General features: G+C 45.2%; 1 protein-coding gene across 1 annotated transcript in view; it reads left to right on the top strand.

Annotated features, from left to right (window-relative positions):
* C4_1H8orf34 (chromosome 4_1 C8orf34 homolog) overlaps positions 1 to 16,121 on the top strand; it is a 1,074,551-nt gene that overhangs the window by 203,883 nt on the left and 854,547 nt on the right. Inside the window, exon 2 of the mRNA XM_078685630.1 lies at positions 5,797 to 5,944. Coding sequence (XP_078541756.1) covers positions 5,797 to 5,944 — 148 coding nt within the window. The remainder of the gene's footprint in view (positions 1 to 5,796; positions 5,945 to 16,121) is intronic.

Below are 16,121 nucleotides of genomic sequence, written 5' to 3'. Positions count from 1 at the left end.
TTCTCCCCTTCACAAGACTTTTGTAACAAAATCACCTCCATGTTCGGCAACATTGACCCTCCACTAGACCCGGTCATTGTCACAAATCAACTTCCCATCACTTCCGAAGAACTAACTGTGGTCCCATGATGGCCCACCATCACCACAGTCAGAATAGCTGCTACCATAAATATCATCCACTAGCGGCCCCATCTAACAGTGGACCCACCATGCCTTCACCAAAGGACTCTTACCAATCAGTGAAGCACTAACACCTATCTTCAGTGCCTCCACTGGCTCAGCCACATTTCCGGACACCTGAAAATATGCCACAGTCATACCTCTGCTCAAGAAACTATTTGCTGACCCAGCCACGCTTTTCAGCTACAGACCCATTTCCTTTCTACCATGCCTGGCAAAGGTCCTAGAGAAACTAACCAGTCAACACCTCACCAACCACCTCAGCAACCACCAGCTCCTCAACGGTAAATATCCTTAATTACGAATTTTTTATCGCGCAGATTTTGACTCCGCATACCTTTTCTCCGCATTGTCCCCTACCCCGCATATCATTACTCCGCATTTTGTTACATCGCATGTGCATTTATCACGCATGCCTTTACAACTAAAATCGTTGTAAAGGTATGTATGGTAAATGCACATACGATGTAAAAATGTGGGCGATCCACGTCGTCCTCACATCGACGTGCACCTCCCCTGACAGAGAGAGGACGTGATTGAGGAAGCAGAAGCAGTGAGAAAATACGAGAAGAAAAAGAGAGAAACCACGAGGAGAGAGAGGTAAGGGGGAATGGGCCTGGGGTGGGCGTTCATTTTTAAGGGATTAGGGTAGTGTTTCTGCAGTGTAGGGTAGTGTATGTGTAGTGTAGGGTAGTGTTTTAGGTTTTAGGGTCGTGTTTGTGTAGTGTAGGGTAGTGTATGTGTAGTGTAGGGTAGTGTTTTAGGTTTAGGGTAGTGTTTGTGTAGTGTAGGGTAGTGTATGTGTAGTGTAGGGGAGTGTTTTAGGGGTTAGGGTATTGTTGTGGTGTGGGTGTAGTGTAGGGTAGTGTTTGTGTAGTGTAGGTTAGTGTATGTGTAATGTAGGGTATTTTAGGTTTTAGGGTCGTGTTTGTGTAGTGTAGGGTAGTGTATGTGTAGTGTAGGGTAGTGTTTTAGGGTTTAGGGTCGTGTTAGTGTAGTGTAGGGTAGTGTTTTAGGGGTTAGGGTAGTGTTGTGGTGTGGGTATAGTGTAGGGTAGTCTTTTTGTAGTGTAGGGTAGTGCTTTAGGGTTTATGGTAGTGTTTGTGTTTGTGTAGTGTAGGGTAGTGTATGTGTAGTGTAGGGTAGTGTTTTAGAGTTTAGGGTAGTGTTGGTGTAGTGTTAGGGTAGTGTTTGTGTAGTGTAGGTAGTGTTTTAGGGTTTAGGGTAGTGTTAGTGGAGTGTAAGGTAGTGTTGGGTAGTGGGTAGTGTTTTAGTGTTGGTGTAGTGTAGGTTAGTGTTTTTTGCAGGGTACTCTCACTTACCTTTAAAACTTTTACAATGAGTATACCTTTAACATGCATGCCTTTGCGTTGTAAAGGCATGCGTGGTAAAGGCATATTCGTTGTAAAAGTTTGCGTTGTGTTAATTTGCGGAGTGATAGTATTTGTGGAATCATTTTTGCAGAGTGATGGTATGCGGGGTATTTGTATGCGGAAAAACATCACATATTCCTCCTCGACACCATGCAGTCCAGATTCAAGCCTAACCACAGCACAGAAACAGCACTCTTTACTACCATAGCAACATCCGAATGATCCATGACAGAGGAGAGATGACAGCCCTTATTCTTCAGGGCCTCTCTGCAGCATCTCACAAGGTCTCACACCCCTTCCTCATCAAGTGCCTACACTAGATTTGCATCCAAGGACCCACCAGTGGCATAACACAGGCCTCACAGCCTTTGCAGTGCAGGGGCCCCATAATCCAGGGGCTCCATTCAGCACAGTGCTCTGGTCTGAGAGCTCCTAATTGAGTCTGAGGGGGTACCCTCCACGTGCCTTGCAGGGGGGCCCCCTCAAATTTCATTACGCCAGTGGACCCGCTTTCTATTGGATCTGTTCCTTCTTATTTGATAGAACACAAGCTGTCAGCTTGGCACCTTACTTCTCGGGAACCCGCAAACTCATCTACTGAGTGCATCAAAGTTCCTCGCTCAGCCCTACCCTGTTCAAGGCATACATGATCACTCTGGCCAATGCTATCTCCACATACTACATAGAAATTCTCTCCAATGTAAACGACACGCAACTCATGCTATCCCTCTCAGACAAAACGCCAATGCAAGAAATATGTTATTCGCCTGCGTGACTTAAATTGCTAACTGGATGTAAGCCAACTGTCTCAATTTCAGCACTTACAAGACAGAAGTAGTGATCTTCGGCAAGGACACCTCTCCATGGGACTCCAACTTTCTTTTAATTAATTTTGTCTTCGCTCTGCTGAACCTGTGAGGAGAGAAGTTGCACAGGGGGATGAGATGGGAAGAGGAAGAACAGGAGTGAATGAGCAGCAACACATCTGCATCCATAAAAACTAATAAGACGGTTTTTGAAAATGTGGCACAACTAAATGACATTAATAAACACACTTCTACACATCATATTCAACTCATTTCAACCCCAATATAATAATTTGGCATTTGCAGGTTATATTTACAACAAAATTCACTACTACTTCAAGACTGATGGTCACCCAAAACTTGGTGAACTTAAATAGAACTCTAACATAGGCAAAGTATGTAAAGTTTATATATTTGTTTTCGATATTTTTGTAAGGGTTTTGTCAGCAATAATTTTGTTGCCGATATTTCGTCATATCACCCCTAATGCATATATAAACACTGATTTTGCTACGAAAACGGCAGACTCGTAGGCAATAGGCAAAACTTTTCTCTTTTGCTACAAACAAGTTCCAGCCCACCATTCTTCCACTAGTCTTTTTAACAAAGCATCCAGTAAATTCAAATTTCATGAATGTAAAGGCACCAGTGTTCTATCCCCTCGTGAGCCTAAACCAAGACATTATGTTGAAATACTTCAGAAAACAACTATTGGAAAAGCACTGAATGTTAAGTTTATAGTTAAAGGTGGATTTAACATCATGCTCACTAATGTACTCAAATTTAAATTAGGTGAACTCTAGTGCATATTGAATAATAAATCCCTGTCTCAGATAGGATCAAAATGTAGTTAGTCTGGAAATGGCCAAGATGTGTGAGTTTTACAGGCTGGAAAGAGGTATTGTCAGTTAATGGGCCTTACCAGCTACTTTTTCATTGTCTGGGGCAATTTTATCTAATGGGAGATGCGAAGGATAAATCAAGCCTGTCTCCAATACTCGATCTATCAATTATGTCCCTTCTCTCCCTTCTGCCTCTTACGATTTACAATAAAGAAGTCCAGTGATATAGGGAAGGACAAAACAGCGTTCCATCTGTTTCTGTACTTACCAGGGACCTCTCCCCCCTCGAGTGGACATTAAAGAGAACTTACTTTTAAACAGTCTTAGTGGAAAGGTAACCTTGTTGACAACGGCAGTCCTAAGTGCAGAGGATGTGTTTCATTTAATAAATTGAGAACACACAGCCTGTCTTTTGGAATCTGAAAAGCAGTCGGTACCCACACTACTCACATTCTTCAATAACCTCTAAATGACACCGCGTTCCCAGCCCATGTGGGGTGCTAGGATATAGGTGTGCTCCAAGTATGCCAAGACTATTTTGAAATGCAAGTTTGTGTTTCACAAACCTCCTGCTGATATCACTTCTGGAGTACATGCTCGGTTATTGGTATCACCCTCACACTTGAGCACACGGTGGGGAGGATGGCTTAAGTGGAAAGCGAGCCATTGTGATATCTTTTCAAGGGGTCTGGATGATTTTTGTGATGCCAGTGCTTGATTCAGGTACGATGACTTTCAAACATGTTGCCTTATGAGATTATATTTAGGACACGATAGAGCATCACATGCTGTTGGAGTGAGACGTTTATCACCAGATTCTTGTTCGCAACTATCGTAGCAGTATCAGCCTGGGAGTACCTTTGATGGGCCATATCTTCCGTCTAGATGGTATGCCATTCATGAAGGTCACGAGCAACCAAACCACAAAATTCGAAATGGGGTTGCATCTGCTGATAGAAGTAGTCGTGTTATTTTCATGAAACATTGTAACATTTAGTGCCAATACTGCCAACGTGTGGTGTCTACCATTAAAGGGCTGCTATATGGGTAATGCCTACTCTTAATTTATTTGCTTTCCTTACACCTTTAAGAAGTTGCCACCACGCCCGATAAGAGCATGCAACCCGGGCCCTGGACTTCTGCATAAAAGGAGTGCCCTGGAGCTGGCACACCTTTGCGTTGCCTCCAGGAAACTGCCGCTAAAACGGCGATAATGGGCTTGGTAATATGAGTAGCGGCAGTTTCAACCCCTTGCCTGCTTCTGTTGGCCGTTGGCCGATGGCAGCACTACCTTGCTAGTGCTGCCGTCGGCCAACGGCCGACGTGGCCCTGCCCATTTTGCGGAAGTGCCGCACTGCCGCAAAATTGCGGCCGCAGGACAGGGGTTATTCCTACTGCTAAAACGGCGATAATTTCAACGAGGTTCTTGCTAATATACCCCTTGGTCATTTTCCTGAATAACCTTGGTTTCCTATGTGCGGCAATTTATATTTGCATATTGTAATGTGAAGTTCTATTTTGCAGTTTGTGAGCAGCTGCTTTTTTTGTGGACCGCGTTCATTTATTTTCTATTATTGATGTTTGGTTCCTTTCAGTTCCCCAAGGTGTGGGTAATGGGACTCCTGGTGTTTTTTTTGGCTGACTGATATGGCCATGGAGATTAGCACTTTACCTACTGGGGAGGGCAGGGCAGGATCTGGCTTAGGGAATGCATTCAAATACTTTGTGAAATATAGGAAACAGAAAGCATGGAGAAGGACTGATTCAAAGAAGGACTCCTGAATTGCAATGCTTCCGGGTCAGGGCTATTGCTTGTGAGCTATGGGTACCGAGCAGAGTAATGAGCAAGAGGCTCGATCTATGTCGGGATGCCATTGTTCACTGAAATGGTCAAGGCTTATCAAGGTACTCCCTGGGCGTGCTGACACTGTGAGGCACTATTCCTCATCTGATGCTTTGGATGATGACACTGTGAGGCATTTTCCTCCTTTGATATTGTGGATCTAGAACAACACCATTTTTTTGTATACGGACTGCGATGGTTTATATTGTTTTTTAAGCCCTGATGAAGTTCCCGTGCTTGGGAACGAAACGCGTTGACTGAGCTGTTTTGTTGTAATAAGGAATTACGCATGAAAATAAAGAACACAAATGAAGGTTTTTAAAAAACTGCCACGCGTGCCTTGACTTCATCATCTGGCGCACCTCCCATTTTTTTATGGATTGAGGATCTGGATAACAGGGGCATCATACAATGGCGAGTGTGCGCAGAAAACTTTACAAAAAACGAAACTAGCGTAAGGTGCATATTGGAAAGTCTGCCGTTGGGCTCTCTTTCTTTTAATGAGCAAGAGGTCTCTGAAATACGGTTTGCAATTTTGATTGATGTTTCCAAACACGTGTTGATGCTTGTTTATGCATTTTTTTTCCCTCGGCATACTAGCCTACAACTGTAAATTTTTTTGACAAACTTTATTTTCTTAAGTCGCTCGTAGTATTGTGCACTTTTTTGAGCATTTGAATCTGCAGCATATTCCTTACTCCACAACTATAAGATTCCCTTTTCATCAACAAATAATTTCTTTTTTCTTTTAGGAATTGATGACCAAGCTGATTACCGAGACACCGGATCAACCGATTCCGTTTTTGATTGGCTACTTGCAGTCTAAGCTGGGGATTGTGCCTTCTCTCCAGAGGACGCTGTCTGGATCTGCAGCTCTTTGGGCGGAGAGTGAATCACCAGGTGCGTGCACGTTTCCTACCCTAAGACAGAAGGTAAATAAAGCCAAACCTGCTCTCAGGCCCCTGAATGTTCACACTTGCTTCTTGATCTTGGCTTACCTTTTTGCCATGAATTGCCATGTATTGACTTTTTCTCAAAATATGAAGGCCCTGTTGCCTCTGAAGAGCCCATCGTGGAGGTTATTCTATGGTACAGGTTTTTTCGAAGAGTGTTCCTTCTTAAGGTACTATAATTCATTTTCACAATTTTAAAATAGAGTACCAATTCAGAACGCCCAAAAGATCACATGAATTATTTAAGTTTGCACCTGGGTTAGATCGTCCTGTAGGTAGGAACCACAACAGCACATTCAACTTTTGGGTCGGTGTCTCTCTAGACACGGGAGGCAACAAGCATTGGCTCGTGGGCGAGCTATTAGCTTTGTCAGTCTGTTGGGGGTCGTGAACGGGAAGTCGGTTGGGGTGGTGAATGGGAGGGCGGATAAATTGGTGCAGCTCAGGGTGGTAAAAAAGGTGCTAAGAAGCAGCCGGTGTTGGCTGCGTCATAGCACTTTTTTAAGTCGAGCCTGGGCAGCGCATGAGCGCTCTGCGAGGCATGCAGTATTATGGTAGGGACCTGAAGCTCCGCCCACACGCCACCCACATTTTCCATTGGCTTGTGTCATTGTTCACTGTAAACTGTGGCTGTTCATTGGTCAAAAGGCTTAGTAGTCCCTCCTTAGTACTGCCTTGTCTCGTTTTATAACCTCCCCGGCGACACCCCCTGTTACGTGTATTGTTGCTCGGTAGGCTTTAATTACAGCCTCCGCACACTATTTTCCAAAATTGCTTTGCCCTGCCTGCTGTTGCAATTGCTTGACAATAAAGTCAGAATCAGGAGACAGTGGTGAGCTACCTGAGACTGGCAGAGACATTCGCCAGAAGCAGGTTTATGTGGTCAGGATGTGCACTCCACCATTTTCCATGATGTCCACAGATGATCCATAAAAATAGAAAGCTTCAGTACGGGTGAATCAGTTTGCATGCAGGCTTTTACAGTGGGGAGGAAGGCCTATGGTGAAGAAATTAGTATCAGTAAAATCATTCTAGGGGGGATTGGGAAGCAACAGGGGTCATGTGAAGAATCTGACGAACGCCAGACGAAAAGCTGATCCAGGGCGGACGCAGATGAACAAAAGTATTCAACTTGTGGATGGATCACATCAGAACCAGGCCATAGACAGTGTATTGGCCTTTAGTCCCAACACTACATTTGGATAATAAACTGCGTTACTGCACTTATAGTAGAAAAGACTGTAAGTAAATCTGTCCAGAGCAAAAAATAACAGCAGAGAAATGCATAAGGGGTGTCCACAGCAGGTGGTTTTCTAAAAAAGAGATCACATGTGGAATACAACATGGCCACATTTCAATCCAGGAATGCATGTAAATGTAGACCACGGATTATGATTTTGACACAAGAGTGAGAATACCAGGCAAAAGCCGCAAAACTGATGACTGCAATTAAATATAAATAAAGCATCGCTGGGCATTTAAGTAGTGTACAACAAAAACTAAGCCGTCTGTTTGCATCTAAATAGTAGGCCCTGTTACTGCACAGAGTAATGGTTTTCATTTAATGTATACTGCTGAACGATGAACGGCTGACTACATTCTGCGCTCAACAGCGAGCGCTCATCCAGCTGAGCTGTAACATAATGATTTGTTCCTTTGTAATAGGGTTGAAACGTAGATTTCATAGACTATAGCAATGTGGTGCAGTTTAGGCATGGGGTGGGAGGTCTGTTCTGTAACCAGGGGCATGAGGTGTAGATGTAATACAAGTACAGACAGAAAAAGACAAAACTGAGTGTTACACCAGACAAAGGACCCCACAGTTGTCGTCTGTGACAACGGTGACTGCAAGCTTTTTGACAGACGTGTTAAAACTTGGCCGGAAAGGCAAGGGTTAAAGACAAATCAGGGAGACACACATCGCCAAGGCAAAATGCAAGATCAGTAATTATGTCATCAATAACTGAAGCAAAGCCCACTGCTCTCTGAGAAGTACAGTGAATGCACCTAAGCAAAGGACAGTGCTCTACTCAAAATGAAGTCAATGGTGTGCAATGCTTCACATTCAGAACTGGATCACATAGCACGAGCCGATGAAAAAGGTGGCATTCAGAGGTCTACATCTTGCCCTGGACATGCTTAGCTGGATAGCAAGCACCAATGCCAATAGCAAGGATGTGGCGCTAGGGGCAGTGTAGGCAGACAGGATGTCGACTTCAGAACTGAGGAACCAGGTTTGAGTCTCAGCATCGCCACAACATCCTGTGACTCTGGGCAAATCCCTTCATCTCTCGGTCTTAAAAAAGAAAAATGAATGTGAACTTTTGTAATGTAACTGGTGCTTATGGAAATCGCCCGGTACATTCTGAACTGGGAAAAGTCTGCGCTATTTAGAATCGCAAAACAAAAGAAATAGTACTTCAATCGCAGCTCAAGTGGCTGCGATAGACTAATTAAGTTAAATGAATCTGTACTTGGGCCATGCTCCACACAAAGACAAGGAGGTGACGGCATTGCACGGGCTGCCAAATTAGAAGGCAGCAAAGAAGAGTGATAATGGTACTATGAAATGGCAAGTACCTGACAGACTAAAAGCCCCCTTTTGGAGAGGTTTTTAGGCTTAAGGTGGTGAGAGCATGTGCTAGAGCATGTCTCTCGCTTGTGAACAAAAGGGGCTCGGAGCCCGCCCATTGCATACCATTAGTTGGCTTGGTAGAACTCTTCATTACATCCTCATAATTTATCAAAGCAGGCCTAACATCATTTCCGTTCGTCTCTGTGGAGCAGGAACCAAGCACTGAATGATTCAACTTAATCAGTGCCAGTCCGCTGCTCCCACAATGACTGAGGTACTATTGTATTCTTTTTAATTTGTAGTGCCCTGAAAACAGAAGACATGTGACTTGCAAAAATGTGCCGAGCAGGACACACAAAATTGTAAAGATTTATTTTATATGGTTAACCTTCTCTCATTTTACAAAGTCTTCTGTTTTCCCTTTGCACTCATGTTTTCTTTTGGTTTTTTTTGCTTGTGGGCGCTGTTCTCAAAAAATGATGATTATCTGTTTTATGGCAAAGCAACATTTGTTTCTTTCTTACATGTAGTTTCTGAAACGATGATTTAACACATAACTGTACAGTACACCCCAATCCACCCCACTTCAATCCGCCAGACTCCAATTCATGCCAATCCACCCACCACACCCCGCACCAGTCTGCCCTACTCAATCCAATCCACCCCAGACTCCAATCCAAAACAATCCGCCCCACTCTAGTTTCCGCCACCCTAATCAGCCCCACTTCAATCTGCCCTACTCCATTTCAAAACAATCTGCCCGCTCCAATTCGCCCCACTCCAACCTATACCACTCCAAACTGCCCCACTCCAATCCAGAGCAACCTGCCCACTCCAATCTTCCCCACTCCAGTCTGCCCCACTCCAATCTATCCCTTCCTAATCCAAAACAGTCTGCCTGACTCTAAACTGCCCCACTCCAAACCAAAACAATTGCCCCACTCAAATCTTCCCCACTCCAATCCAAAACAATGTGCCTCACTCCAATTCAAAACAATCTGCCCCTCTCCAATCCAAAACAATCTGCCCCACCACACTCCACTCCAAACCAACCAGCCCGCTCTGATCGAAAACAATCTGCCCCACTACAATCCAAAGCAATCTGCCCCACTCTAGTCTGCTCCAACCTAATCCGCCCCACTACAATCTGCCCTACTCCAATCCAAAACAATCTGCCCCACTCCAGTCTGCCCCACTCCAATCTACCCCTCCCTAATCCAAAACAGTCTGTCCCACTATAATTTGCCCCTCCAATCCAAAACAATTGCCCCACTTCAATCGATCCAACTCCAATCTTCCACACTCCAATCCAAAACAATCTGCCTCACTCCTATCCAAAACAATCTGCCCCACTCCAATCTGCCCCAATCCAATCTGCCCCACTCCAATCTTCCTCACTCAAATCCAAAATAATCTGCCCCAGTCAGTCCAAAACAAAATGCCCCACTCCAATCCAAAATGATCTTCCCCACTCCAATCTGCCCCACAACAATACAAAACATCCTGCCCCACTCCAATACAGAACACTTTTCCCACTCAAATCTGCCCCCCTCTAATCCAGACAAATCCAATCTACCCTACTCCAATCCACCCACCCCACCCCACTCCACTCCAGTCCATCCCTCTCCAATACAATAGACCTCAATCCAATCCACCCCTATCCAGTTCACCCCAGCCCAATTCAATCCACCTCAATCTAATCCACCCCACTCAATCCAATCCTCCACACCCAATCCTACCCAACCCACTCCATCCAACTTCATTGCATTTCACCAAACTCCAGTCCTCCCCACTTCAACCCAATCCAACCCACCCCATTTCAATCCTCCTCACTCCAATCAAATCCACCACATTCCACTGCAGTACAGTCATCCCCACTCTACTCAGTCCAATCCACCCCACTTCAGTTCAGCCCACCCCACTCTCCCCAGTCCAATCCAGAACAATCTGCCTCACTCCTATCCAAAACAATCTGCCCCACTCCAATGTTCCCCACTCCAATCCAAAACAATGTGCCTCACTCCAATTCAAAACAATCTGCCCCTCTCCAATCCAAAACAATCTGCCCCACCCCACTCCACCCCAAATCAATCTGTCCCACTCGGATTGAAAACAATCTGCCCTACTCTGCAAGCACCTCACTTCAGTTCAGCCCACCCCACTCAATTCAATCCATCTAGCCCACCACACCCCAATCCTCCTCACTCCAATCCAATCCACCCTACTCCAATCCAATCCAACCCACTCTAATCCAGTCAATCCACCCCTCCAGTCAAGTCCATTACACCCCCTCCACTCCACTCTAATTCACCCCACTCCCAACCACCCTACTCTAATCTAATCCACCCCAAACCAATCTAATACATGCCACTCCAATACACCCAATCCAATCCACTTTACCCCATTTCAGTCCAACCCATCCCACTCCAATCTAATCCACCCCATCCAGTTCACCCACTCCAATCCACCCCACTCCATTCAATCCAACCCACTGTACCTCTATCCAATCCACCCCAATCCATTGAAATCCAATACACCACTTCAATCCACTCTAACCCACTTCACTCTATTCCACCCATTCCACTCTACGCCGCTCCACTCGACTCCACAACACCGCACTCTATGACACTCTCTGCCACTGAACTCTACTCCCCTCTACTCAACTCTACAACACTCTGCTCTCCCTGCTCCACTTTGCAACACTCTACTACGACAAATCCTGTCTGCAGCACTCTACTCCTAACATTTTACTCTAGCATACTCCATGCCACTAACTTTTAGCCATGCTGAACCACAGCCACACTGGTGTACAAAATGGCAAACACACATTGACAATGCTTTTCCAATGCTTATTTTTCCCCCAGATACAACAGTTCATCCCCATACCACCAGCGCATGCACACTGCGTGCAGGCTTGACCTACAAATGGAGGTACCATTGGAAGTTAGATTGATGTTGAGGTAAACTTGGAGGTAACATTGTCTAGTGGCGACATTTGGAACAGCTTGTCGTTCACAAGTGCATCTACATTTATCTGGACCGCTTTACCTCTTAACATCAGAACTAAACTCACTTTTCTTACCTTCAAAAACACTTAGAAAACTCAATTTCCCCCAAATTAAATGACCCCCGTTGAGCATATAATTGATGCATAAATATGTTCCTACTAATTGTGATATTTCTCGTCCAGTACCTTGCGATCATCCCTGTAATCTGTTTGTACATTAGATTGAAATGGGGTTATGTATTTATTTGTTGTATAAATAGTAGCTAGTAACAGGTAAACCACGTTGTAGTGCTGCAGTTTGATTGTAATGTGTGACAGAGTTATATGTAAAGTGACATAATACCTGGTGCTAGAGTAGTCCTATATAAGCCTGTTACATAAATTGTAAAGCTGGTCTCTTGATTCCTCCTCATTATGGTTCTCCATCAGTTACCGAGGTTGTGATGTTGGTCTTCCCTCCATCTAAATCTCCTTCCAACAGTGATGCACCAACTACCAACACCGTTCTACCTGTGCTGATTCACTCTATCTTATAGCATCAGTGAACAGCCAGTCATCACATTCCTCACACACCAGAAACATGCTCAACTATGCCATTCAATTACGTCAAACCCTACATATATATTAGTTGAAAGACTGACTTTACCTTGGCCAGCTGGGCCTTGGATCACTTTGACACATTTAGATCACATAAAAGTTTCACTTGTTTTGGGATAGCATGCTTCATCATGCAGATTCCAAATGTTTAGTTTAAATCTAGCAGACAGCACAGGTGCCGTGTTGCAAAACACATATTGTGGGCTTAATAAGAACTTCGAGGGACTTGTTTGGTGCCTTGCAAGCTGTCTCGTTGCAAAATACATATTGTGGCTTTATCAAGAACATTGAGGGGCTTGCAGCCCTCTAATTCTTTACCACTGGTTGGCTTTACCGTCATTCTCATTTCCTTGCTTCTTATTCAATGCCTTGCTTTGCGCATTTTGTGACTGTCCCTCCCCAGGAGTATTACCAATGTACTTGTATCCTTCCACTGCTCACATGTAGAGAAATATATATTTTTCTTTTGACTGAAGGACTTTACAAGACTGCATGTGTTTTCCAGCTTGCTTGCTAGTGTTCTTCCCCTTCCCCCTCTGTGCTCCATGTTACTTTCTCTCGCCCGTGTGCTTCTCTGCTGCACCCCTCTGTGATGTTCTCACCCTCCTGTGCTTCTCCCTCATTGTTTTTTCACCGATGTGTTTCTTCCCTCCATCTCCATGTTGCTCTCTTGTCAATGTCCTTCTTCTGCCATACTCCATATTGTTTTCTCTTGTACATTTACTTTTCTCTGCCCCCACATGTGCCCTCCATGTTGCATTCGCCCACCTGTGCCCTTTGTGTTGTTTCTTCCACCTGCACCCTGCGGTTGCTTTCATCCCCATGCTGTTTCTGGCTCTTTTGTGGCTCTTTTGTTGCTCTCCCATCTGCTTTCAATACCCATACTTTTGTGTGTTTTTACATTTTTATTTACTGCTCTAACTGATATTGTTAAATAAAAAAATGAAAAAGAATCATTTTAATTTTGTAGACACGCAAATGCATGGTGCACGCACCTGCAATCTAATTTGGTTGTAGGTGTAATGAGCTTTTATGTATTTTTTTTTAACCATGCTGCACAGCACTAGGAATGCAGACAGCATAGCTGAAAACAATGGTAAAGCCAATAGGTTCCAAAGGAAAGATATTTTGGGTTTACCAATGCCTTGTTAGGTAAGCAACAGATCAAGAGATGGCTATACAAAAAGCTTTACATTGTAACACATCAGCTAGTGGTGACAAGGTGTCCCGGTGTAGTTGCGACTGGCTCATGGACTCATTCAAACCCTTTTGCACACTTGAGCATCAACCAATAGCACATTAACTACTTACATTTGCCTTCCAACATTTCCATTTTTTTTATTTTAAAAGGCCCACTTACTTGGTGTATTTTCCAGTAGAGGCCCATGGTGGGAGTGCTGCCGGGCGCTGATGTGGGGCGGGGGAGGAGCAGGGTGGGGTAATAAACTACGGGCCATAGTCGATTAGAGGTAAGTAAACATATAAATAAATAAAACTAATTTTGTTGCGTGCACTGCATCAGTAAATGCGATGCAGCGCGTGCAACGAAATTCCATTTTATTTATTTATATGTTTACTTACCTCTAATCGGCCGTAGTCCTTAGATTACTAACCCCCACCCTGCCCCTCCCCCGACCCCACGTCGGCGCCCGGCAGCACTCCCACAACCAGGGCTGGACTGGGAACCAAAACCGGCCCTGGCAAAGAGCTCGGCCAGCCCCCCTCCCCACTGGGGGGAGGGGGGGAGGTAGGAGGTGCCGCCGAGCGCTTTGCTAGGGCCGGTTTTCGGCCGATTTTGTTGCAAAAACGGCCCTCTAACAAAATCGGCCCCCAGGGGCTCAATACCGGCCCCCACCCCTGCGGCGCACCGGGGGATTGCCCGGTGCCCGCTATGGCCAGTCCGGGCCTGCCCACAACGGGCCGCTACTGGTATTTTCTCTGATGTAGTCTGGTTAATGGGAGACAAAGGTGTTCCAGAAAAAAGTACATCCTAGACAACTACAGGCTTAACCTTCTTCACCAAACTCTGCCCTTTTTTTAAATGGCACTTAATAGCTCAGCAACCGCTAACCAGATTGTCAGTGACCCACTGATAGAAAACTTGCCACCAGGGTCGAATTTGTAAGGTGGGCACTCGGGCAATGGGCGTTGAGCTGATAAGTGAGTAGCAGCTGTGGGCCACTTTGTTGGCCACGGCGGTGGCCGATTTGGGCTGTGTCTGTGCTGTTCAGATGCCGCCAGCATCCCAGTGGGGGCCAGAGCAGCCTTTCCTGAGGCAGATGAGTCTCCATTACCTCACACTGGGACGGCCCATTAATGTATGCAGATTGAGTGGGGGTTGGGGGCCTGAGCAGAAGTGGGCTCACTGATTTTATTTGTTTATTTATTCATCTCATTTGTAAAGCGCTCTATCACCTAACAGGCATCCTGGCGCTGACATTAGAAAGTGCATGTTAAGAGTAATGCTACACAGGAAACTGACAAAAGATTATGCTTTGGGGAAGAGCCAGGTTTTTAGTCTCTTTCTGAAAGCGAGAAGATCCCTCAGTCGTATCAGTTCTAGTGGGATGTTTATTCCATAATCTGGCGGCCGAGACACTGACGGCTCTGCCACCTGATTTCATTTGTTGAATCTTGGTATTTTAACCAATCTGGCCGAGGAGGAGCAAAGGCTTCTCTCAGGTACACATACCAGGCAAACTTCCTCTGCATAGATACTGGTCCAGACCCATGCAAAGCCTTAAACACTATGCAGAGGGATTTGAACTGAATTCTTTGCATTATCGGGAGCCAGTGCAGCTTCGCCAAGGCTGATGAGGAGGAGGAACCTCTGAACCTCCCCAAGGCTAACTTGGCTGCTGTTGACTGGATCCTCTGGAGTCTATCTATTAGATATCTCGGGGACTCCAACAGCAGCGCATTACAATACTCCAATCTGCTTAATATAGTGCTTTGTACCACCAACGCTCGAGCGTGAGTAGGCAGCAGAGGAAAAATCTTCTGCAGAATTCTGATGATGGCGAAGCAGCTTACCACAGTTTTGTTAGCCTGTGACTCCAACGTCAGTTTATTATTGAACATAATGCCCAGATTTCGTACCTTCTCAAAAGGCCTCTGTACAGCAGATGTAGCTAGGGGCCAAAAATGTATGAGCAACGCAGATGGAACCTTCCTCACTGAGCAATGAATTCTCCCTCAACCACTGAGCTGTGGCACGCACGCAGTCATAAAACACTTCCAGAGATGTTGACTGTTCTCCCTCTAAGGAGAGAATCAGTTGTGTGTCATCCGCATAATTTACGATGTTAATGTTATGCGCCCTTATGACCGTAATCAGGGGTTTCCTGTAGATATTAAATAAGATTGGACTGATTGCAGAGCCCTGAGGCACGACATGCGTGATGTTAGTAAAGTCAGACTGGTAAGGAGCGAGGGCCACCGCTTGTCTCGTCTCTGAAAGGAAGGAATTAAACCAGCTCAAAGCCAAGCCTGCCACTCCTACCTCCCTAAGCCTCCTGAGCAGGATAGCATGATTGACCGTGTCAAATGCGGCAGACAGGTCAAGCAGAAAAAGAACTGCTGCTTGACCTCTGTCTGCACGTATCCGAAGCTCATCCATCACGGTCACCAAAGCAGTCTCAGTGCCATGAGCAGGTCGAAAACCAAATTGCACATCCTCTAAGATCTTATTGGTTTCCAGATATTTTGAGAGAGAACTGCTAACCACACTTTCTACAATCTTTCCTGGGAAAGGCAACAGGGAGATCGGCCTGTCATTTATAGGGCAGGCTGAGTCCAATGTGGACTTCTTTAAGAGAGGTGTCACCAGTGCCTTTTTCCAACAGGTCGGTACCACTCCACTGATTACAAATAAGAGTATAGGAAACAACTCTGCTCCAAACTCCTTCCAAATTTTCTGTGGCAGAGAGTCCAAAGGTGATCAAG

This window comes from Lissotriton helveticus, chromosome 4_1 (genome assembly GCF_964261635.1).
Source record: "Lissotriton helveticus chromosome 4_1, aLisHel1.1, whole genome shotgun sequence".
Classification (NCBI taxonomy): domain Eukaryota; kingdom Metazoa; phylum Chordata; class Amphibia; order Caudata; family Salamandridae; genus Lissotriton; species Lissotriton helveticus.
Note: the sequence above shows the minus strand (reverse complement) of the source record. Positions and strands in the feature narration are given on the sequence as shown.